Genomic DNA, 24,826 nt, shown 5'->3' with positions numbered 1-24,826 from the left:
TACTTTTAAAATCCAGGAGTGCTTCTGACCAGTCGTTGTTAGCCAGGAGTTTCAGTGCCTCAGTCAATCCTTGCTCCTGACGGGAAAATGACTTCATCTCCATGAATTCCTCCTCATCCATTTCCTCATCTCCTTCCAGGGAATCCAGGGGCAAGCCAGGTAGCGAGTGGGCTGAGGAACAAACAGGCATGTTAGAGTCACACCAGCCAGCCTCAAAAGAAATATAACCCTATACATAGGTAGATAGGATAACTAAACTGACTAAGATCAATCTAATTGGCCTTCTACACTGTCTACAGTCCTGGTAGTCACATGATACATGGGTTGCTGAATCAATCTCTATCAGTTAGCCCACAACAGACCGAGACATGACATCAGGAAAAGTTCAATGGTGGAGAATTTTGGAAAGCATAGGTCCAAAGTCAGCTACTCTTCTCAAGCACACCAAACCTACCACATAGAATCATAGAATGGATTCAGCATGGAGGCTACCATTTGCCCATTGTGTCAGTACTGGCTCTCTGCAAGAGCAACTTAGCTAGTCCCATTCGCCGCCCTTTCCCTCTGCGAATCTTATCTTCAGATGCATATTTCTTTCCTACACCACATTCTCAGGCTGCACATTCCAGATCCTAACCACTCACTACATAAAAAGATGTTGTCATATTGTCTATAGTTCTTTTGCCAATCATCTTAAATTGATGTCCTCTGGTTCTTGCTCCTTCTGCTAATGTGAACAGTTTCTCTCTATCTAACTCTATTCTAAACCCCCGTGGTTTTGAATGCCTCTATCAAATCTCCGCTCCACCTTCTCTTCTCCAAGGGGAACAAAACCAGCTTCTCCAAAATATTCACATAACTGAAATCTCTCATTCGCAGAAACATTCTCATGAAATTTTTCTGCACCCTCTCTAACACCTTTACATAGTTTCTAAAGTGTAGGCCCAGAACTGGACACAATACTCCAGCTGAGGCCGAACAAGCGTTTTTTAAGGGTTCATTATAACTTCCTTGTGCCTCCATTTATAAAGTCCAGGATCCTTTAGGCCTTTTTAATGGCTTTGTCAGTCTGCCCTGCCACCTTCAACAATTTGTGCACATATACCCCCAGGTATGAGTTCTTCCTGAACTCATTCTACACTTAATGATTGTACCTTTTACTTTATGTTACCTCTCCTCAATCATCCAACCAAAATGTCTCACCCACTTCTCTGCATTTACTTCTATCTGCCACATGTCCGCCCATTTCACCAACCTGTCTATGTCCTCTTGAAGTTTATCACTGTCATCCCCACTTCACAATACTCCCAAGTTTTGTGTCATCTGCAAATGTTGAAATCATGGCCGTGCACCAAAGTCTAGGTCATTAGTATATTATCAAGAAAAGCAGTTGTTCCAGTACAGACCCATGGGAAGCAGAGTACCTCCTCCAGGTTGAAAAACAATCATTTACCACTACTTTCCGGTTTGCTGTCTCAAATAACAAATGCACTCCATCCAAAATTATTATTTTCTGAAATAAATATTTCCAATTTGAATGAATTAATATTAACTGTGTTTGCCATCTCTCTGGAGAGTCTGTTCCACAAATTGACCATTCACTCACTGAAATGTTTTCCACCAATTGGTTTTGAACTTGCATCCCTTCAAATGCAGGTTCTATCTTCTGGTTCTACTGTTCAGGATTAAGTGAGGCATCTTGTCATGGTTCATATTATCTAAATTCTCAGAACTAACTGCATTTCAACCATGAACCTTCTCTTTTCCAGTGAGAGCATGACCAATCTGTGCCCTGTGATGAATGTGAGTATAAACACCAAGGTGAGGGACATTAGTTTGCAGGAAGGGGATATTTTCCATTCTGTATGGGTCCTACAATGCATCAGTGATCTTCCCACTCTCCAAGAAGAGCAAGGACAGTCGGCACATTGGAAACACCATCACGGACACGTTCTTGTCCAAGTCACACATTATCTCAGCTTGGAATGTATCTCTGTTCCTTCACTGTTGCTGGGTCAAAATCCTGGAGCTCCCTCCCTAACAGCACTCTGGGTGTACCTACACCACATGGACTGCAGCGGTTCAAGAAGGCAGCTCATCACCACCATCTCGAGGGCAATTAAGGATGGGCAAACAAATGTTGGCCTTGTCAGTGATGCTCGCATCAAATGACAGAAATAATTGCTCACATCAAAAAAGAAATAGTTGAGCAGCATGTAGCCTAATTTATCACTTCCTCACGTTTAACCACCATCTCACTCAGGTCCCTTACACCTCCCCGCAACCCTCATCCATAGATGCACTGTAAACAAATCCAGCTGTGGTCAGACACTGCTGGTCATATTAGGCCATTTTCTTACCTGAGAAATGTCGAGACATGTAGGTCTGAGTAATACTTGGGATATTTGGCAGTGAGGGACGATTGATTCGTTTGCGCAGTGAGTTGCCATTATTGAGGCCAGAGCTGAGGCTGACCTTGCTGAATTCCTTGCTGTTCATCAACTCTGGAACTGTGCAGAAAGACACAGGAGGGTGGAACGTTCAAGCAATTGCAATGCTTTGTTATATTAACCCCAACAACAACAACTTGTATTTATGTAACAGCTTTAACACAATATAACCCAAAATAAAAGGTGCTTCACAGGGATATGAATCAGACAAAATTGACACCAAGCCACATAAAGTGATTTTAGGACAGGTTACCAGAAGTTTGTTCTAAGGGTCATCTCTAAGGAGATGAGAGTGGTGGAGAGATTTAGGGAGAGAATTCCAGAGCTCAGGGCTTGCTAAAGGCACGGCCACCATTGGTGGAGTGAAAGAAGTGGGGAATGCACAAGAGGCAAGAGCTGCAACAATGCTCACTTAAGTTACAGGGACACTGTGTCTCTCTGACCAACACCCTCCAGTTCACAAGAGACAACTTCTCTCCAAATTAACAAGACACTTTACCTCAGCCTGATTATGTTTGTTGATGTGAAGAAATTACTGAGCTATTTTTGTCACTCTTCATGGCAGCTTTATCTAAAGAAAACATTCAATAAGCTGGAAAAGACAAAAGCTGCCCTTTTTCCATATTTTCTATCAATTCAAAAGGCAAGTCTCCTTAGCTCTTTCTATTTTGGGCTTGCCAATTTGTAACAAAAGATTCTCGCCTTGAGCCATCGCTACCAATTTTCTTCTGTCAAATGGTTAAAATACAAGCTGCAATATAAAAACTGACACGTTCCTCTCTCAGGTGTGATAGTGTAGTGGTTATGGTGCTGAGCTTAAAACCTAGAGGTCATGAGTTCAAAGGCTATTATGGTAAATTTAAAATTGAATTCAGTAAACCTGGTAATTTGCAGACTAGCATATTACCGCTTCAATAGCTGGGGGTGGTATTCTTTCTTCTCTTTCCATACCTATAGTAACTTTTTAAAAAAATATATTATATATTGGTTTTGTTTCTACTGGTGGTGCACATCTGCACATTACCTTGATATCAGTGCACATAACAAAATTCAATCCACACATGGGTGGAAATTATGAGAGAGAACCTTGTGCAGCAGCAGATGAACTGAGCTTAGATTTCAGTTTAGATTTACGACACAGTTCAAATTCCCAACCCACAATCTCTCCCTCCTCCAAGCCATCTCAGAATGTTCCCCACCCCCCCCACTCCCTTTGAACCTCCTCGCCCCCACCACACTCAATCTCCCCAATGCCTTCTGCCCGGTTACCAGAGAGAGAGGCACTGCGAGGCTCGACCTCCTGCAGTCGGTCCTTCAGCTGCTGTGCCAGCTCTTTTTCTTTTTGTTGCTGTCGTTGTTCCATCTCTTCTCTCTGTTTCTGACGCATCTTCTCCTGCGCTGACTTTGAGATTGTCATGTGACATAACTGTGGAAAATTAGTGAGGGAGAATAAAAGATTTAGCTCTGAATGATTTGGACCTGGAATTTCAATTCCTGCATATAAGCAGGGGTCTCAATGCACCTCAGGCAAAGTTAGGAAATCAGAGCTCTTTATATCAGCGCCATAGATAGAATGATCAATGGAGTGACTTGCACTGACAGTTTAATTACTTATTCAAGTGCACCTTAATATCCAGGGAAAATGCAGCACATTTAGAACAGGTCTCAGGAAGAATGTTTCATTCAGAGTGAAACTGTTATGGAATAATCTGACAGCAAAGATAAAAACCATTAAAGACATTCAAAATCCAATTTGCCTTAGAATACTGGGGACATCAGTCTCCATGTGCTAAGTGGATTTTTGATTTAATTCCATTTGTTTCATTCTTTCATGGGATCTGGGCTTCACTGCCTGGGCCAGCATTTATTGCCCATCCCTCATTGCCCTTGAGGTGGTGGTGGTGAGCTGCCTTCTTAAACTGTTGCAGTCCATGTGGTGTAGGAAGGGAGTTCTGGATTTTGACCCAGCAACAGTGATGGAATGGCGAAATATTTTGAGTCAGGAGGGTGTGTGGCTTGGAAGGGAACTTCTAGGTGGTGGTGTTCCTACGTGTCTGCTATCAGTTACTGCATAAAATTACACTGAGTATATGGCATAGACATAACTGTTAATTTGGTCTAACTAGCCTGTGCTGAGGCTTATGCTCCACATGAGTCATTTCTCATCCCAACTAACTCATCTCAGGCCCCCAGCATGTCTTTCTATTCCCTTCTTTCTCACGTACTTGTCTATTTTACCTATGAAAATTTCCTAGCTGTTTGCCTTCCTGTGGTAGTGAGTTCTACATTCTAACGCCTCGCTGAGTAAAGACCATTCTCCTTGGCTTCCTATTGGATTTATTAGTAACTACTTTGTATTCTTGGTCCCTGGTTTTGGAATCTCCCGTAAGTGGAAGCATTCACTCCACATTTACCCTGTCCTGTCCATTCATAATTTTCAAGAACTCTACCAGACTTTCTCTAAGTCTCTTTTCTAAAGTAAAATGCTCCAGCATACTCAATCTTTCCCAATAGCTGCAATCTCTCAGTTCTGATATTGTCCTTGTAAATTTTTTTTATACTTTCTATGTTCTTTTTATAGTATGGAGACAAGAACTGTGCTAGTTCTCGATTGCAGTCTGACTAGGGTACTATGCAATTTAACATACTTTTTACTATTTATATGCCCATAGAAGACTTTTGGATTCCCTTTTGTTAGCTGCCAGGTCCTTCTCATATTCTCTCTTTGGTTCGCTTACTTTTTTTCACTTCTGCTCAGAACTTACAGCCTATATTAACAACCTGACATCTGTCATACACCCTCTTTTTCTGCTTCATCCTATCTCCTATCTTCTTCATCATCCAAGGAGCTCTGTTTTCACTTTGCTCTACTTTTCCCCCTTGTAGGTCAGTACGTCTACTGTACCTGAACCATCTCCGAGTTAAAGGCAGCCTATTGTCCCATTACAGTTCTGCCTGCCAATCTTTGATTCCAATTTACTTGAGGCAGATCCATTCTCACCCTCCCGCAATTAAGATCTTTGACTCTGGACTACTCCTTATCCATTTCCATAACCAACCTAACCCTTCTGCTGATCTTTCATTGAAGCTGGATTTTTATTTATTCATCCATGGGACGTGGGCTTCGCTGGCTGGGCCGGCATTTATTGCCCATCCCTCGTTGCCCTTGAGAAGGTGGTGATGAGCTGCCTTCTTGAACTGCTGCAGCCCATGTGCTGTAGGTACACCCACTGTGCTAGCGCTGGATCACTGCTTTTGAGTTCTATACCCCTAAAAATAAATTCCAGTGTTTAATTACCATTTTTAATAACTTTGCTGACCTGCGATGCTGCTTTTAATGATTTGTTCACCTGTATCCCAAGATCCCCTTCCTCTCCTGCCCCTTTCAGTTTCTTATTTTCCAAAGGAATGGCTAATGTTCCTGCTTATCTGATCTGGAATGCACTGCCTGAAAGGGTGGAGTAAGCACATTAATTGTAACTTTCAAAAGCGAATTGGATAAATACTTGAAAAGGACAAGTTGGCAGGGCAATTGAGAAAGAGCGGAGGAGTGGAACTAATTGGATCTTGTCTTTCAAAGACTTGACATAGGCACGATGCGTTGAATGGTCTCCTCCCGTCCTATAACAGTCTAGTTTGAAGTAACAATGCCACCAGCAATACTCACCCTCTCTTCATTCTCTGTTTCCTCATCCTCCTCTGGCTCCTGTTTGCTCACATCTGGAACCATGTCTGTACTCAGTCTGAATGAGATAATCATGGTTTGACTCAGCGGTGACTCTTCAGCTTTGACCTTCTCAGATGGTGTCTTCTGGACTGCACAGAGCTCTGCTGGAGTGATGGCAGATTGAATGACAGAGAAGTGTGAGGTGATGTATTTTGACAGAAGGGATGGGAAGAGGCAATATAACTTAATGGTACAATTCTAAGGAGTGTGCAAGGACAGAGGGACCTGGGGAAGCATGTGCATCAATCTTTTATGGCAGGGCATATAGAAGGAATGGTTAGAAAAGCACATGGGAACCTGGACTTCATAAATAGAGACACTGAGAACAAAAGCAGGGGAGTTAAGCTGAACCTTTGTAAAGCTCTCGTTAGGCCCCAAGTAGAGTTTTGCATACAGCTCGTGTCATTTTTGGAAAGATGTGAAGGCCCTTGAGCGGCATAGAGGATATTTATCAGAATGAATTACATAACAAGATCATTAGAAATATGAGCAGGGCCATCAAGCCTGCTCCACCATTCAATAAGTTCATGGCTTGTGGCCTTAACTCCACTTTCGTGCCTGCCCCCTCATAACCCTTGACTCCCTTGTCAGTCAAAAATCTATTCAACTCCACCTTCATTGTATTCAATGACCCAGCCTCCATTGCTCTCAGGGGAAGAGAGTTCCAAAGACGAATGAACCTCAGAGAAGAAATTGCTCCACATCTCCATCTTAAATAGGAGATCCCAGATTTTTAAACCATGTCCCCTAGTTCTATATTCCCCACACAAGGAAACATCCTCTCAGCATCTGCCCTGTCAAGCACCCTCAAAATCTTATTTGTTTCAATAAGATAATAGTTCCAGGAATGGGGGTTTTTAATTACAAGGTTAGGTTGGAAAGGCTGAGGTTGTTCTCCTTGGAGCAAAGAAGATTGAGGGGAGATTTGATGGAGGTGATAGAGATGATGACAGGATTAGATAAGGTAGACAGGAGAAAATTGTTCCCATTAGCTGATAGTGGAAGGTGTAAAGGACACAGAATTAAGATTTTGGGCAAGACCTCATGCTGATGAAAAGCTTTTACTATGCAGTGAGTGGTAATGACCTGGAACTTGCTGGCCCGGAAGGAGGTGGAATTGAAAATAATCAACGATTTCAAAAGGAAATTGAAAGGGCACTTGAAGGAAATAAACTTGTGGATCAATTCAGGGAGTGGGACTGATTGGATTGCGCTGCAGGGAGTTAGCATGGACTCTGTCATATCACTATATTATTCATGAAGAGTTAGAAACTAATTGTTATGTGAATAAATATCCTGGAGTGCCAAATCCACTGTCACAGTGCAGTCATTTGCCAAGCAATAACATATCAGTCCATCAGCCACATGGAGAGCAGCAAGAAATACACTCGATGAAGCTCCTGCATTTTGAGTCTAAAGTGCGATTATTTTTAACTTATGGGGGCCAGAAGAAATAACATGGTGGCAGCGGGGTGTCTGTGAGTAAAACTCCAAACATTTTAAATTAATTTAATGCTGAATTATGTTGAAAAAGTAACCCAAATTCGTGCCAGAGAGAGAGATAGAGAGAGAGAGAAACTAAGTGAATCCTGCGAAAATGAAATAGCCGCTGCTGCAGCAATAAACACACAGCTCCAGCCCATGATCAAACGGGAGACTGATGATATTGTAAAGGCATTTGGAACATTTAAGTGAAAGTGCAGACTGACATTTGATAGCTTTCTAAAAAGCACTGGTGAAGAGAAAAGAGTCAACTACATCCTTTTGCAGGCAGGAAGTAAAGGGTTAAATTTGTTTAGTGGCTGGGAGCTGAGGGAAGACAATAGTAGAAACACAGGCAAAACTTTTGAAAAACTCAGCACATATCTCCAGCCAAAGTCAAATCGTCAGGTCTACTGATATGAATGTCAAAGCCTGGGGCAGGAATCTGGTGAACCTGTCGACAATTTCATAACAAGATTGAAAATTGCAACCAGAAAATGTAAATTTAAGGACATAGATGAAATGCTGCCAGATCAACTCATTTGGGGGTCTGCACACACTGAAGTACAAAAAGGTTTATTTGGAAAGGACAAGCCCCCAATATCACAAGCTTTTGACACTGCCAGAGCACATGAAACCACTAGTAGGCAGATGAAGATGCTGATGGCCCAAATGGCTAGCTTTCAGTTAAGGCAAGAGATAGGCAGGCATCTGCATGAAGGAGAGAACCAGGAGAGCTGAAGCAATGAAACAGCATTAAAAAAATGCTGTCTATACAGGGAGAAATATGTGCAAGAGCTGCAGATGACCACTTGAGTTCATAGCAGAAGAAAATGTCCCACATTTGGATGAAGCTGCAGAGCTTGCAGAAAGCCCTATCGCTGGGGAAAGATGCACAGAACAAAGAAAGAGGATGGTAAACAAGTCATCAGAGACAAAGCACGGGGTGAATGAGAAGTAAAAAGAGTGAAAATATCCATATCTTGGAAGATGACAATGAGTTTGAGGACACAATAGGCATAGGAGACATACAACTGCATGAAGTGGCTGGATGTGATAGTTCCCAGAGAAAAGAAATTCATACAACCTTTCAGGTCATTGAAGAGGGTGAGAAACAAGCCCACAACCATAAATGTGAAGCTGGAGCTTGATACCGGAGGCAGCAGGTAACATCATCCCACTCAGACTATAAGATCTTCCCTGAAAATTTGAAAGAAAATGGTTACCCAAAGAAAGGTCCTCTGAAACTCAGCAACATAATGCTAACGACTAGGGAGGAACTGAGCTTCACCAGTTGGAACAACCCAAATCAGAGGGACACACAAAGGAAAAGGTGTTAACTGTATGTTCTACATTACTGAAACAGATGATCCTGCTATTCTTGGGTTCAGGAGTTGCAGCTTACCTCAGTAAACCATGAGATGAAGGAGGTGACACTGATGGTTGAAGGTAGTACATGCATTGAAAAGTGCCCTCCAATCACAAGCAGGGAAGATCTGGTACAATTATACCCAGAGTGTTTTGATGAGATGGTTGGATGCTTTGAAGATTTTCAGTAATTACATCACTATTGGTCCACAATGATACCAATGAGTCATCCCCACACAAAGTACCAACATAACTAAAAGAAAGCTTGAAAGAGACCCCCCACAAGATGGAAGAAAAGAAATTGATGGCTGGAACCATAGGACCTGCAGATTGGGTAATTTTCATTGTGGTGAGAGAGAAGCCAAATGCATGACTAAGAGTGTGCCAGGATCCCAAAGATCTTAAGCCATTAAGAAGGATCACTACCCCATCCCAACACTGGAAGAGATCACACCAGCATTTACAGGGGCAAAACTTTTCAGCAGACCCGATGCCAGAAATGGGACTGGAACATGAAGCTCGACAGGAAGAGGAATCTTCACTGTTGAAGCATCAAAGGTTGGTACAAATTCCTGTTGGAACCTTGTGGCTCTAAAATAAGCCCAGATGTGTTCCAGTAGAAAGTAGCCGAGACACACTGAGGATGTAAAGCAGCAGTTGGCCTAGCTGATCTCTGATATCCAGATTGATGGTGCAAATGATAAAGATCAGGTCCACCATCTACATGAAGGAGAGAACCAGGAAAACTGGGTTCAAGCTAAACACAGATAAATTGTGATGGTGGCAGAATGCCAGTTCTTCAGAATGGTTTGCACACCTGACAGAGTCAAACTGAATTCTGAAAAAGTCACAGCCATCTCTGAGACAGAAGCTCCAAGAGACAAGAAAGAGCTGAGGAGTTTCTTTCACTTGATCCAGTACATGAGCTATTTCATACCTCCTATGTCAGAACATACAGCAAACCTACAAAAGATCTTGAGTACCAGTGGTCCAAGTCACACCTGAGGACTTTCAACAATCTTAAAGTGCAAGGAGACAAGTCTCCTAACAGAAAGAAACCTCATTCTGCAAGTAGATGCTTATACAAGAGGACTGTGAGCAGCCTTGGTACAAGAGGGAAACCAATAGCATTCAAAGCCAAAGCTCTAACATCAACTGAGATCAGATATGCCAACATAGAAAGAGAGCTTTTGGCAGTCATGCATGAATATGAGAAATTCTAGACATATCTCCATGGGTGAAAGTCCATAGTGGAGAATCATCATTGTCCACTGGAGCAGGTCTACAAGAGGGATCTATGTAAAGCACCAAGACTACAGAGCTTACTCTTGAGGCTTCAGAGTTATGAATTCACACTGAAATGCAAGCCAGGAAAAGACATGGTGCTGTAAGATACCCTCTCTAGGTTGTCACCACAGGAGAAACGTGAGATACAAGATCTAGGTATAAAGATTCTTTACCTAGTGAATGTAACACCACCAAAACTGAGTCCAGTTGGAAGTGAGACCAGCAAAAATGAAGAGTCATAGATGCTGTCTCAGCAAGTGATCCAGGGATGGCCTGATAACATAGAGCAAACACAGCCAGCAACATGGCAATGCTGGTCTATCATGGTGATGACATCTCACTAGGAGATGGTGTTCTGATAGCTAGATCCTGCCTCAATGCTGGCAAGTTGGGTTGAGATAGGATGCTGCTCTTGGTCCACTCTACTTGCCACCAGATTTGGAGGATTTTGCGAAAGCATTGCTGGTGATACTTCCCTAGTGCTTTGAGGTGCCTACTGTAGGTTGTCCAAGTCTCCAAAGCAAATAGGATCACGGGGACCACTGCTGCCCGGTAAGTCATGACCTTAGCCTATTTAGATTTGAAGGCTGAGCAGGCACGTTGGAGTCAATGATGAAATTCATCGTCTTTGTCTGCCTTCATTGAGAGGAGGCTCCCAAGATACAGAAAATGGTCCACATTTTCCAGGATCTCACTTTTGATCTTAATCGATGTGGGTGAGGGAGGTGTTTTGCTGTGGGAGCTGGTTGGAGGGGGACCTTGGTTTTCCAAATGTTTGGCGCAAGGCCCATTTTCCATGTGTTTTGGAGAAGGAGTCGACGATGACCTGGAACAAACTCAGTTTCTGGGTGAACACACACAAAAGCGTCATCCGCATAGTAGAGCACAATGACTGAGGTTGGGGGGGTGTGGTTTTGGTTTTGGGCTGAAGACAGTATAAGTTGAACAATTTCCAGTCTGTTCTGTAGGTTATCTCCAAGCCTGTGGGTAATTTGCTGGAGGTGAGATGCAGTACTGCAGCGAGGAAAATGAAGAAGGGAATTGAAGCATCAACACATCTTTGTTTGACCCCAGTCTTCACGGAGATAGGCTCTGTGGTGGTTCCCATAGCGAGGATCACAGCTTGCGCATCATTGTGGGGTAGGCGGAAGCTGGTGACAATTTTTTTGAGGCAAGCCAAATTTGGAGGAGGATACACCATAAGCCTTCATGGTTAACAGAGCAAAGGCTTTTATGATGTCAAAAAAAGCCCTATAGACCATTTGATGCTGTTGCCTTGCACTTTTCTTGAATTTACCACACAAATTTGAGAAAGATCTTTGCAATGATGTTCCCTGTGGCAGACTTCAGGGAGACTCCTCTCTAGTTATCGGAATTTGACTTATCTCCCTACATGAATACAGTCATGATCTCAGCGTCCCCGAGATCTCTCAGCATGCACTCTTCTTCCTAGGTGAGAAAAATGTGGTTGCACAGCTGGACCAGGAGTGTAACTCTGCCGTGTTTCAGAATTTCAGGAGGGACTCCATCTGCTCCAGAAGCCTTGGAGGTTTTCAATTGTCAAATGGCTCTTTCAACCGCACCCCGAACCAAGGTAACGCCGAGCCGGATGGGATATTGAGAAATGAAGTTGGGGGTGTTTGGGTTAAAGACAGAGTCTCAGTTGAGGAGTTCTTCAAAATGTTCCCTCCAGAGAGCACTCCTGCCCCCCCTGACCTTAATGAGCTCCCCTCCATGCTTAGCTCTCAACAGTGTGCACCTAGAGTGCTTGGGCCATAGATCGAGTTGACAGTGCTGAAGAAACCATACATGTCCCTGGTGTCCTGTGCTCTTTCTACCCACCATTTGTTCTTTGTGCCATGAGTTTTATGCTGTAATCCTGCTTTCAGCCATCAGTAGGGCTGCTGCTTTTCTCTGGGGCCTTGATGAAGTTTCCAGTCAATGAAAGCTTTGCACTTACTTTCGATTAGATCCTGTATCTCTTGGTCATTTCCATCGAACCAGCCACCATGTTTCCTGGTAGAGAGACCAAGGGCCTCTTCACAAGTACTTGTAATGGTGAACTTTAGGGTCAACCAGGCACTACAGGCAATCCTGGTGGCTGGAAGTTTAGAGGCTGACTGAGAAGGGCCACCTTGATGGGATGCTTGAGGCCTTCGATGTTAATTTTTTTGCAGCATCGCTGCTTGTTTGGGGGCCAGGCTGATGGAGATGGTGGATAAGGCAGTGATCGGTCCAGCAGTTGTCAGTACCTGTCGTGGAATGGGTGATATGGAAATTGCTGTGATTCCCTGTTCAAAAGTTGATGTTGTTGAGCAGATGGCAGTGTTTGGACAGTGAGCATTGTCATGAGGTCTTGTGCTTGCCTTGCTGGCGGAATAGGGTATTGGTTATGACAAGGTCATGTTCTAGACATCTCTTCAGGAGGAGGACTCTGTTGCAGTTTGCTTTCCCTGTTCCTTCCTTGCCTATCATACCCTTCCAGAGATTCACATCCTTCCCGACTCTGGCGTTGAAAACTCCAAAGAGAATCAGCTTGTTGCTCACTGGGACTGGGGCTCAGGATTGCTCAAGGCTGGCAAAGAATCCCTCCTTGGTCTCCTCTGTTGCCTCAAGTGTAGGAGTGCACTGACTGATGAGAGCGGCATGCTGATTCCTCATTGGGGTGAGCCAGGCAGTCATGATGCACTCACATATCCCACAGGGCGAGTCACTGGGGCACCAGATCAGCTCATTTTTGACGGTGAAGCCCATCCCATGCAGGTGTTGCTTCTCTTCTGGAAAAGGTGTAGCTGCCACTTTGTTTCTTCAATTGGCCTTCTCCTGCACACCATGTCTCACTTAGTGTGGCAATGTCAATGACGAGGCACCTAAGTTGCCGAGCTATGATGGCCATGCGGCACTCAAGTCTGTCACTGTTGGTGTTGCCCATGTAAGTCCTGACTTTCCAGGTCCCAGGTTTCATTTTGACGAGTGGAAGATGCCGATGCGTGATTTTTTTTTTTTAAACACACAGGCATCCTCCGCCTTTTAGAGCCTGATCAGCTGTGTACTGCATAGGCATCAACAAAGACATCAAAAGAATGGTGTCCACATGCAATGTATGCCTAAAGTACAAAAACACTCAGCAAAAAGAGGCGATGGTAGCTACTGAAGTATCACCCAGATCGTGGCATTCTTTGGAAGCTGATTTATTCACACACAATCAAGAATGGTATCTCAAAGTTGCACATTACTAATTAAAGTTCCCTTTTATCTGAAATGTGAAAGGTTTGAGAGTGGCAACAATCAATCTCAGCAGGAAGCGTTCTGTTTGCTGAGCAAGGTATTCCTGAAAAAGTAATATGTAACAATGAAATTCAACTCACCTTTAGAGAATTGAAGACATTTGCTGAACAGTGTGTGTTCAACATCATCACCTCAGCACCACATTATCCAAGGGGACACAGGTTTATAGAAAGCCACGCCCAGATGGTCGAGAGGCAGGAAGGCCCAAACCTTGCCTTATTGCCATTCCGATCTATATATCTCAAGGCTGACATGAAATTGCCTGAGGAGCTGTTGAATGGAAGAAAGTATAAGACAACTCTGCCAAGCAAGATTCTTCCACAGGCAACAACTCACTGATGCACAGGTAGCAGGAGATCAATACTTCAACAACCATGCTAAATTCCAGCCTGAGTTGTTGAAAGGACAAACTGTACATGTGCAGTAAAAGGGAAAAGGATAAAAGGGAACTTTGAGAAGTAGTTTGCAAGTGTGAGATGCCATTCTTGATTGGTGTGAATAATAATGAAAACCTGGAGCCCTGCAAAAGTTGTTGGTGAAGCTAAGACTCAAAGATCACACATCATTGAGACCAAAACTGGTAGGCAAATGAGGAAGAACAGAGACCATATTCGACCTACGCCTTTTGCTAGAAAAAACAGAAAAGATCATGAACAACACCAGCAACATCACTATCCAAAGAGACATCATCAGCAGCATCAGCAAGAAACAGAACAACATCACCAGCAAGTGACACAAATTAACAATATCAAGTACGATTCCTACAACAGCAGCTGCAACATGCACAACATCGCCTGTGCAGTGTGCCAACTCACCACTGAGAGTGATCAATGCCAAACCTATCAGATAAAGGCACAACATCCTACCACCTAAGTGACACTACAAATAATTATTTTCTGGGAAAAGAAAACAAGCTATAAAAGACTCTTAAATGCGTCAGTTTATTTATAAAAGTTGATTGTTAATCTTCTTCAGTTTAGAACAAAAGGGTTAATGATTGGAGCAGTTGCATTGCTGTAGAGGCATTATATATATTTTAAAGAAAGAGGGATGTTATAATTGTTATATTATTTGCAAAGAGCTAGAAACTAATTGTTATGTGAATATTTTTCCTGGCATGCCACATGTCAAGTAACAATGTATTAGCTCACCAGCCACATTGGCAGCAGCAAGAAATACTCTCAGTGAAACTCCAACATTTTGCGTCTGGAGTGTGATTAGTTTTTAACTTATGGGAACCAGAAGACATAACAGACATGATGGGCCAAATGGCCTCCTTCTCTGCTGTAAATGACTCTGTGGGAGGGATTTTCCAGTCCCACCTGATGAGTCTATTCTACGACCATGTGACTGGTTTAAGGTGATTGGCAAAAGAACCAACGACGACATGAGGAAAAACCTTTTTACTCAGTGAGTGGTTAGGATCTGGAATACACTGCCTGAGAGTATATTGGAGGCTAGTCCAGTCGTGGCTTTCAAAATGGAATTGGATAAGCACCTGAAGAGACAAACATTGCAGGGATATGGGGAAAGGGGAGGAGAGTGGGACTAACTGCAGGGACACAATGGGCTGAATGGCGTCCTTCTGCATTGTAAACATTCTACGAGTTTGACATTAACTAGGGCCACAGGGGGTAGTGGGGTCCTAGCAACCAACATCTTAAACAATCTGGATCAATCCCTTAAAGGCCTGTTATCAACATTAGCAAAAAAAGGCCCTACATCTACTACTGTACCTTAGGACTAAACAAAGACAAAATTCTGCTAAGGCGAGGAGCACTCTTTAACCCTTTCAATTCTAGAATGGTCTCAAATAAACAATTTGTTCAACACTACAAGTAAAGTTCCTGTTTGAAGCTTGTTAAATGAAGAGGAATTATTTTCATTAGTTTTTTTTAAAACATACATTCATTATCACAGCAACACTCTGCTAACAACCCTTCACCTTCAGCCTCCTGACTGGAGCAGTCTGCCTTAAACCAGCTGAGCTCTTGAAATATTGTTAGATACTGATTGTTAAGAGAACATCTCATCTCAAATTGATATGAATCACCAGCATTTACAAAGGAGCATCTACAAATGCCCAAATCATGAGATCATGGAGTGTGTGGTAGCAGCTTTGAACCCACTGCCTCATACTGTAACCCACTGCTCTGCGAGCCTGCTCTGCCATTCAATAAGATAATGGCTGACCCGGTTATGATCTCAACTCCACTTTCCTGCCTGCCCCCCATAACTCTTGACTCCCTTGTCTATCAAAAATCGGTCTAACTCTAAATTCAATGACCCAGTCCCCACTGCTCTCTGGGGAAGAGAATTCCACATACTGATGACGTTCAGAGAAAAAAATCTCCTAATCTCTGTCCTAAAAGGGCGATCTTTTAACCTTAAACTATGTCCCTTAGTTCTAGTCTCCCCCCCTAGATGAAACATCCTCCCAATAACCACCCTATCAAATTCCCTCAAGATCTTATACGTTTCAATAAAATCACTTCTCATTCTTCTAAACTCCAATGTGTATAGGCCTAACTTGTTCAATCTTTCTTCATAAGATAAGCCCCTCATGCAAAGAATGAGTCGAGTGAACCTTCTCTGAACTGCTTCTAATGCAATTATACCCTCTTTTAAATAAGGAGACCAAAACTGTACACAGTACTCAAGGTGCGGTCTCACCAAGGATTGAGTATTCTGTGCTCATGCACAACAGGCCTGGGTGTCGTTGATGGCAAGCTGTCAGCCTTCACTGTCATTACCGCTCTGAAACTAACTGTAACTTCAGGAAGTTAGGCAAGCCCGGGTTAGCATGGAAATCATGAAGCTGAGGAATGTCACTATCAGGGCTCTATCATAGACTGTGGTGTGGACACATCTCTGGAGCCAGCAATCACTTAAATCAGTGAGATCATCAACTTTGCCAATTCCACATCACCATTAGAAAGTAACACCATGTTCAATCAGGTGTAGCTGTGTTTTTAACAGTGACGTGGTTTTTAAAATTTGATGGATGACAGAACAGACCCTGCAATCATGGAGTGATGATAAATTACTAACTAGTAGATTTTTTAAAAATAATTTTTTTATTAAAAAGATTTTCATAACATTTTACCTTCGAACTTCACCCCATGTGTATGCTCTGATATTTAATTTTCCCCAGGTAAATACTTTTTTTTAAGAGATTTTAGATTTAGTGCTTTTTTGTTTTCTGTTTGTCTGTCTGTGCAAATCCTGTAATGTGATTGGCTGCTTGGACAGCTTGATGACATCACTGCTGCCCCAGGCTGGGAATGCCCAATAAAGAACTCTGCAATCAATTGCAGTGCCATTGCTGGGCGAAAGAGGTAAATTCTTAGTACAGAGATCATGAGAACTCTCAGTAAGACTTATTTCATGGTCAGCAGTGAGTGCCATTGCTTGACTGTTGACCACAAGCCCCAGGCCAATCTTTTCAGTGGTTTCTCAAAACTGTCTTCTGGGCGACTTGGGATTTCCCAAGAATTTTCAAGGAACCATCACAAGCCTTGAGTTATAAAACCTCGTACTGGAAAAAAATGCCACCTCAAAAGGCTTTATAAGCATTCTAACAGGCATTCTTCTGATGTGATTGGCTAGTCTGCTGCCATTGCCACTCCCATTTTTCCCATATGAACAAGGAGCAGGAGTAGGCCATTCAGCCCCCCGAGCCTGCTCCGCCATTTAATAAGATCATGGCTCATCTGACAGTAACCTGAAATCTGCATCCCACCCACCCACCCCCGATACCCTATCACCCCCTTGCTTACCAAGAATCTATCCAACTCTGCCTTAAAAATAGTCAAAGATTCTGCTTCCACTACCTTTTCAGGTGGAGAATTCCAAAGACTCACGACCCTCCGAGTGAAAAAATTTCGCCTTATCTCTGTTTTAAATGCGCGACCCCTTACTTTTGAATGCTGACCCCTAGTTTCCACAAGAGGGAACATCTTCTCCACATCCACCCTGTCAAGACCCCTCAGGATCTTAAATGTTTCAATATTTGTTCCCATAGAAGTATCAAGACTGCCATTTTGATTGGCGGCCATTAAAGTGTGGAAAAAATTGGGTGAAGAAGAAAATATTTCGCCTGGTTTGGTCTGATTTTCAAGTGGACTTTAAGCATCGTCCTGGCACAGCTCAGGAAGGAAAGTCTGGTAGGGAAATCCACCCCGTCTTTCAACAGAAGGACCATCTGCTGGATCTATTCCCAGCTTTCCAAACTTCCCGTCTCACGTTCCTTTCTGTGAAAGGCAATAAAGAACAAAAAAACCCTGATCAGCTTTCCCCACTGTCTGGTTGTCCATAGATGTAGAGCTCACCAGTGGTTGGACGGGTTTTAATTCGATGAGCGCCTGTGCCATCCCGCGATGTCTCTCCTGCAGTCATAGGGGCAGATTTCACTCGGTTCCTGCTCTGCTTAGTCTCTTTCAGTTCTGTGCCGCAGTCATCTTTAATGGCAACTGTAATTTAAAAAAAGCTTCTCCTGAACCATTATCTTAAAGGGGCCAGTTCTGGCAGGTTTATTAAGTTGTGAATCATACATCGTAACGATAGGATGGGGCAGTCGTGGGTAAATTGATATCCCAGCAGCAGTGTACAATGGCATGGAGCCATTGTACACAGAACCCCTTCATGTGACCAGTTTTCTGCCTCAGCCATGTCATCAGAACTTCCTAGAGACTAGCTGATCATTTTTGTCATTGCTCATGGTGGTTGAGGCCTGGTTCGGATGTTTAGATGTTTAGGCGACATAGTGTTTAAGTTGGCTTGTCCTTTGAAAGCCATTGGCAGGGAATGGTCTAAATAGACCAATCCTGTTGCCAGTTAGGGTGTTAGTCGTAAATCTCTGGCTGCTGCCCTCTAGAGGTTGTCAAGATCTTCGAGCTGGAAATTTGGTCTTTCTTTCATTTTATATTTAACAAATTGTGTGTTCGCACCAGCCACAGGTCTTTGAGATATAGATAGATTGATTGTTTATACCGGAGGCTCAGACAGCGCTCCTTTGATTGGTTATGTCGCAGCGGAGCAATCCCCCTTTTTCATTCCCAATGATACAATGTGCCCATAAAGAGCAGCCAAACCACAAAGCCAGCTTTACACCCTGGCAGCAAATCAATATTCTGTCCCATAGTAGAGGAGCCCACTATGTGTGCTCGCTTACTTACCTCCTCAGAGTGAAGGGCAGCACTCAGTGAGAGAAACAGGAGAAAATACACCTTTGGAAGTCTCTCACCAGAGGGCTCAGTCAGTGAGTATATTCAAGGCTGAGCCTGATAAATTTTTGGAAACTTTTAGAATTAAACAATATGGGAAAAGGGTGGGAAAGTGATCCCGAAGTAAAAGATCAATCATGAATTTATTAGATGGCAGTGGAGGCTCAAGGTGGGGGGGGGCGTTTGACATCCTCCTGTTCTTATGTTATTCTGTAGAAGTGTAATGAAGAAAGGAAATCCTACCTGGAGGCCGTGGCTGCTGCTCTTCAGAACCTGAGCTCTGCCCTTCCGAGGTGACTGGATCTCTCTCCGAAGTGGGCCTAACAAGAACATAAGATCTTTACTCGAATGTGCGTGTGAGGAACTGTAAATATGCAGAAGTGACGCAAGTGGTCCCACCCTCGATATGAATAATACATAAATTTATGCAAATGGACAAGAGATATTTAGCAAATAAAACAGAAGAAGGAGAGAGAGTTTGTGTGAAAAAAACATTGCTGGCCTGGGAATGATTCATACTGACACTGGGGAAGGGGCTGGTGGTAGCTCTAACCTGAAGCAGGTTTCAGGTGGGTGGATGGGGAGAGCAGGGTGTCAATGGCAGTCCCCCTCCCATTCAATTTGAGCCCTGGGTTATTTTCACCTGGGAGAGAAACCATTCCCATTGGAAAGGGCCAAGAACCTGAGGACACTGATTTAAGTAGTTGGCAGCAGAATCATAGCCAACATGAGGAGTAACATTTTTTACACAGTGTGCTGTTCGGATCGGGAATAGTCTGCCTGTGAGTGTGGATGGTGGAGGCAGATTCAACTGTGGCTTCGAAAAGGGAGTTGGATAACTATCTGAAAATAAATTGCAGGGCTACGGCGGAAAGGGGTGGAGGAAAGGGTTGGGTGGGGGGGTGGGTGCAGCGTGATTGGGACTACCTAAGTTTCTCTTCCTGCAGTCCAGGGGGAGTTGGGCGATTTTAACCCACCTCATTTGAGTTTTAAATCAATACTCACTCTGGCCGCTCCCACCCTGGCAGCTTCAATTGAGCAGCTGCAACCATGTGTCAACTAACATACCACCCGGGTCCGAATGCCATCAAGTCTCTATTGTCTGATAGCTGTAAAAGTACAGGAATAATGAAGCAGCATCAACTGTGACTCAGAGAGGCCATGGCACACCCTGGCATGCACAGAAGGAATGTTTGAATTGTGTCAGCGCAGGGGCAATGTCCCTCTGAGGTTGGCATTAAGGCGGAGGAGTGGGTGCTGTGCACTGTATCTGGTACTGCCCTGCCTGGTCCCAGGAGTCTGGTTGGGTGCAAATCGTGGCAGTGGTCCGTTTCCCAATGAAGGTATGGATTGGTAGAGGGGAAATGTAATAAATGATTGTGGTATGTTTGCGAGTCACCACACTGGGAAGGTGGCTGAGCATGGCGGTCGGGGGCAAGATTACCTCACACAATAGATGGAGTAACAGGAAACCCTGAATTAAATGAATATAGTCTTACATTGTGATGTGAGGCATATGCTTCTGGACTTCTGGCTGTGTAGGATTGGAAGACCATGGATGGAAGCTGCTCCCATCTGAACTTGACAACTTAAAAGATGCCTGAGATAAACTGGCGCCCAGTAATTTCCGTTTCTTCTCAGCGCTGCTCCGCAGTTGCTGAAGGGAGATCTTAACCTAGAAGACGAAGAAAGAATAATGGATCTGCAGACCATAGGATTGAAATCTAAACAAAGGACATCAGATGGTTTATATATTGAATAATGGATACCTGGGAGTGATTACAAACCCGAATCAAATTGAGGGTCCAGATGATTTATATATAGAATAATGGATACCTGAGACTGATTACAGACCAGAATCTAATCGAGGGGTTCAGATGGTTAATATATTGAATAGTGGATACCTGAGAGTGATTACAGACCAGAATCTAATCGAGGGGTTCAGATGGTTTATATATAGAATAATGGATACCTGAGAGTGATTACAGACCAGAATCTAATCGAGGGGTTCAGATGGTTTATATATAGAATAATGGATACCTGAGAGTGATTACAGACCAGAATCTAATCGAGGGGTTCAGATGGTTTATATATTGAATAATGGATACCTGGGAGTGATTACAGATTGGAATCTAATTGAGAGGTTCAGATGGTTTATATATAGAATAATAGATACTTGGGAGTGATTACAGACTGGAATCTAATCGAGAGGTTCAGATAGTTTTTTTTTAGAATAATGGATATCTGGGAATGATTACAAATTGGAATCTAATCGAGAGATTCAGCTGATTTATATATAGAACAAATAGATACATGGGAGTGGTTATAGACTGGAACCTAATTGAGGGGTTCAGATGGTTTATATATAGAAAAATAGATACATGGGAGTGGTTATAGACTGGAATCTAATCAAGGGGTTCAGATGGTTTATAGATAGCATAAAGGATATCTGGGAGTGGTTACAGACTGGCATCTAATTGAAGGGTTAGATGGTTTATGTATAGAATAATGGATTTCTGGGGGTGATTAGAGACTGGAATCTAATTGAGGGGTTCAGGTGATTTGTATGTATAATAATGAAAACCTGGGTGTTATTGTATACAGAAAATCCGCTGATGATTACACAGTATTCAGCACTCCGCAGATACTGAAGCAGTCCATGTCCAAATGCATCAAGGCCTGGACAATATCCAGGCTTGGGCTGACAAGTGGCAAGTAACATTTGTGTCACACAAGTGTTGGGCAATGGCCATCTCCAACAAGAGAGAATTTAACCATCACCTCTTGACAGTCAATGACATTATTATCACTGAATCCCCCACTATCAACATCCTGGGCATTACCAGTAGGTCAGAGGCTAGGAATCCTGCAATGAGTAATTCACCTCTTGACTCTCCAAAGCCTGTCCATCATCTACAATGCACAAGTCAGGAATGTGCTTAAATACTCTCCACTTACTTGGATGAGCGCAGCTCCAACAACACTCAAGAAGCTTGACACCATCCAGGACAAAGCCAGTTTGATTGGCACCACATCCAGAAACATTCACTCCCTCCAGCACCAACGAACAGTGTCAGCAGTGTGTACCATCTGCACAATACACTGCAGGAATGCACCAATGATGAGAGGGTGCCTTCATGTTGAAGTGCCCTCTCAGTTACTTACCCTTTACTGCAGCCTGCTGCTGCTCCTCTCAAACTGAAAAGCCTCTGATTTGCCCTTCAGCTTTCAGAGCCTGCCTGCTGCTCCCAATTCAATAGGGAATCTCTCCCAGAAACAGTTCCAACTCCTGTTTCCTGTCCCTAGAGGGAAAATCCAGCCCAATGCGCTCAGAATGTGTGCACCGACAAAAAGTCTCCACTTCATCCTAACGACTTCACCCAGAAAATTTTCCTAAAGCTCATTAACTAAACAATTGCCCCTCTGTGGTTCTGGTACAAAACTGGTTTAATGTCAATTACCTCCTCAGGAACTGTGATAGGTTCGGCATGTCCCTCTCCAGCTTTCGTACGTGGACAGCCTGACGACTCGCCAACAGAAGCCTCTTCGTTCTTGTCATTCGAGGGCAGGTCCTTAGCATGGGCACTGCTGGTTTGCGAGTTGGCCTTCCTCTGGATGGGTGGGATGGGCCTCATGGCTTTCAGGAGTCGCTGCGAGGCAGATCGAGAGAGAGGAGGCTTCAGGGGAAGTACTGCCTCAAACGGACCTGACAGAGAGAATCACATGTCAAGGCTGGTCATTCTAAATTATGTTAGTTAGCAGCTTCCAATGGGAGAGGTTGCAGGGTTCCCGCCTGTACAATTGTGGACTATCCCGGAAATTTCTAACGTGAACGAGATTAAAAGAATTCTAATTTTAAAATCTGACTTTCTTTTCCGCACACGTCTGTATCTTCTAAGGTGAAGCCATTAACTATTAAGATTTTCAATGGGCCAAAACATGCTGGAAAAATAATGGCCTCTTAATGTTGCACAACATTATTAATATGAAAAGTAGACCTGCAAGTTTAGGGGACTACAGTGGTTCCGGTGACCCAATGCTTTTATTTTAAAGTTCTCATCCTTGTTTTCAAATTCCTCCATGGTCTCATGCCTCCCTACCTCTGTAATCTCCTCTGGTCTCCCAAGTTTCCGTGATATCTGCACTCATCTAATTCTGGCCTCTTGAGCATCCCCAATTTTAACAGCTCCACCACCGATGGCCAGGCCTTTAGCTGCCCAAGGTCATAAGCTCTGGAATTCCCTCCCTTAACCTCCCCACTTCTCTATCTCTCCTTTCTCCTTAAAACCTCCCTCGTTGACCAAGCTTTTGGTCATCTGCCCTAATGTCTTCTTATGTGGCTGAAAATCAAATTTTGTTTGATAACTCTCCTGTGAAGTCCCTTGGGATATGTTACTTCGATATAGGCGCTACGTAAACGTAATCTGCTGTTGTTGATTAAGCGATACAGTGCATGTTGCAAACCTCCTGAGTCTGGTCTTTCCATATAGCCCTACAAATTCTTCAAATTCTACAAGTTCTTCAAATTCTACAAGTTCTTCCTTTTCAAGTATATATCCCATTCACTGCTGCAAGTTATTACTGAATCTGCTTTCACCGCCCCTTTCAAGCAGTGCATGCCAGATTTCAAAAACTCACATCAATAAAAAAAATCCTCACCTCCCCTCTAGTTCTTTTGCCAGTTTATATTTTGAAAAGGTACAGAAACTATAATGGAGAAAGAGCAGCGAAGTGGGACGAGTTGGACAGCTCCTTCAGGGAACCAGCACAGGCACAGTGGGCTGAATGGCCTCTTTCTGCACAGTAGGACTATAAAGATGTGAGCAACACTGGCAGAGTCACATTTACTCTGCCCATTCCTGACTCCCCTGAGAAGGTGAGATTGGATCTTTTCACTGTATATATCCACCTCAGCGGCTTGTTAGCTCCATTCACATGGCATTGAGGCAGTTAGTTAATGTGAACTATGCATGGTCAGAAGGCATTTAGTGAATAGGTCCAGTCCCATGAGGGACATTAATAAACCAGTTGGGATTGAACAATCACCTAGCCACTTTTATGGGTTTTTCTGTTCTGGCTCTGACCCCCAAATAACCATATTTATTGAACGCCAATCTTCATAACGTACCATGGTGATACTGAGAGTCACCGAGTCATCACGGCACAGAATGAGGCCATTCAGCCTATCAAATCCATGCAGGCTTTCCATGGTGCAATCCAGACAGTCCTATTCCCCTACCCCCACCCCCGCCACCCCCTCTATCCCCATTTCTCTCAAGTGCCCATCTTACTTCCTTTTCCAAACGATTGATTGTACCTGCTTCCTCCAGCCTCGTAGGCAATGAGATCCAAGTCATGACCACTCACTGCGTAAAAAAAGTTCTTCCTCACACTCCCCCTGCATCTCTAGCCCAAAACCTTAAATCTGTGTCCCCTGGTCCAATTGTACCATCAGCTATTTGGAACAGCTCTGTCTACCCTTATCCAAACCTGTCATGAGTCTCAGGATCTAGTGTAGGATCCTCAAAACTTCCCCATTATATTTATTTTTTTCCACCTGTTCCAGTCAGTTGATTTGCTCCCCATATTTAACTCCTGCTGTAATAGCCCAAGTTCTGTCACAGAATGAACCTCTCCCCATCTAACAGGCACTCTGTCTCGCCAAACTTCTGACCAGGAGTGCACCATACTGGACACCAGACAGAACTCCCTTGCTCTTCTCTGAAACAGTCGGACCCTTTACATCCACCAGAGAAGGCAGACCGGGCCTCAGTTTGACATCTCATCCAAAAGACAGTACCGCTGACAGTCCAGCTCTCCCTCAGTACTGCCAGCCAAGCTTCAGCAGAGATCCTGTACTCAAGTATTCAGGTTGGAACTCAAACCCACAGCACACAGGCAAGAGGTGCTACAGACTGAGACACAGCCACCTGTCACACACAGCCCCCTATGCCAGTACTGGAATATAAAACACTTGACTCGAAACCACCTCCGATGAC

At 43.6% G+C, this 24,826-nt stretch overlaps 1 protein-coding gene across 1 annotated transcript in view; it reads right to left on the bottom strand.

The window, feature by feature from the left end:
- Nucleotides 1-6,180, bottom strand: part of LOC121277699 (TOG array regulator of axonemal microtubules protein 2-like) — a 47,433-nt gene extending 41,253 nt beyond the window's left edge. Inside the window, exons 1-4 of the mRNA XM_041187335.1 lie at nucleotides 6,118-6,180; nucleotides 3,720-3,876; nucleotides 2,361-2,510; nucleotides 30-171 (exon numbers count right to left, since the gene is read on the bottom strand). Coding sequence (XP_041043269.1) covers nucleotides 30-171; nucleotides 2,361-2,510; nucleotides 3,720-3,876; nucleotides 6,118-6,180 — 512 coding nt within the window. The remainder of the gene's footprint in view (nucleotides 1-29; nucleotides 172-2,360; nucleotides 2,511-3,719; nucleotides 3,877-6,117) is intronic.
- Nucleotides 6,181-24,826: the final 18,646 nt, after the last annotated feature.

Source organism: Carcharodon carcharias, chromosome 5, assembly GCF_017639515.1.
Source record: "Carcharodon carcharias isolate sCarCar2 chromosome 5, sCarCar2.pri, whole genome shotgun sequence".
NCBI lineage: Eukaryota > Metazoa > Chordata > Chondrichthyes > Lamniformes > Lamnidae > Carcharodon > Carcharodon carcharias.
Note: the sequence above shows the minus strand (reverse complement) of the source record. Positions and strands in the feature narration are given on the sequence as shown.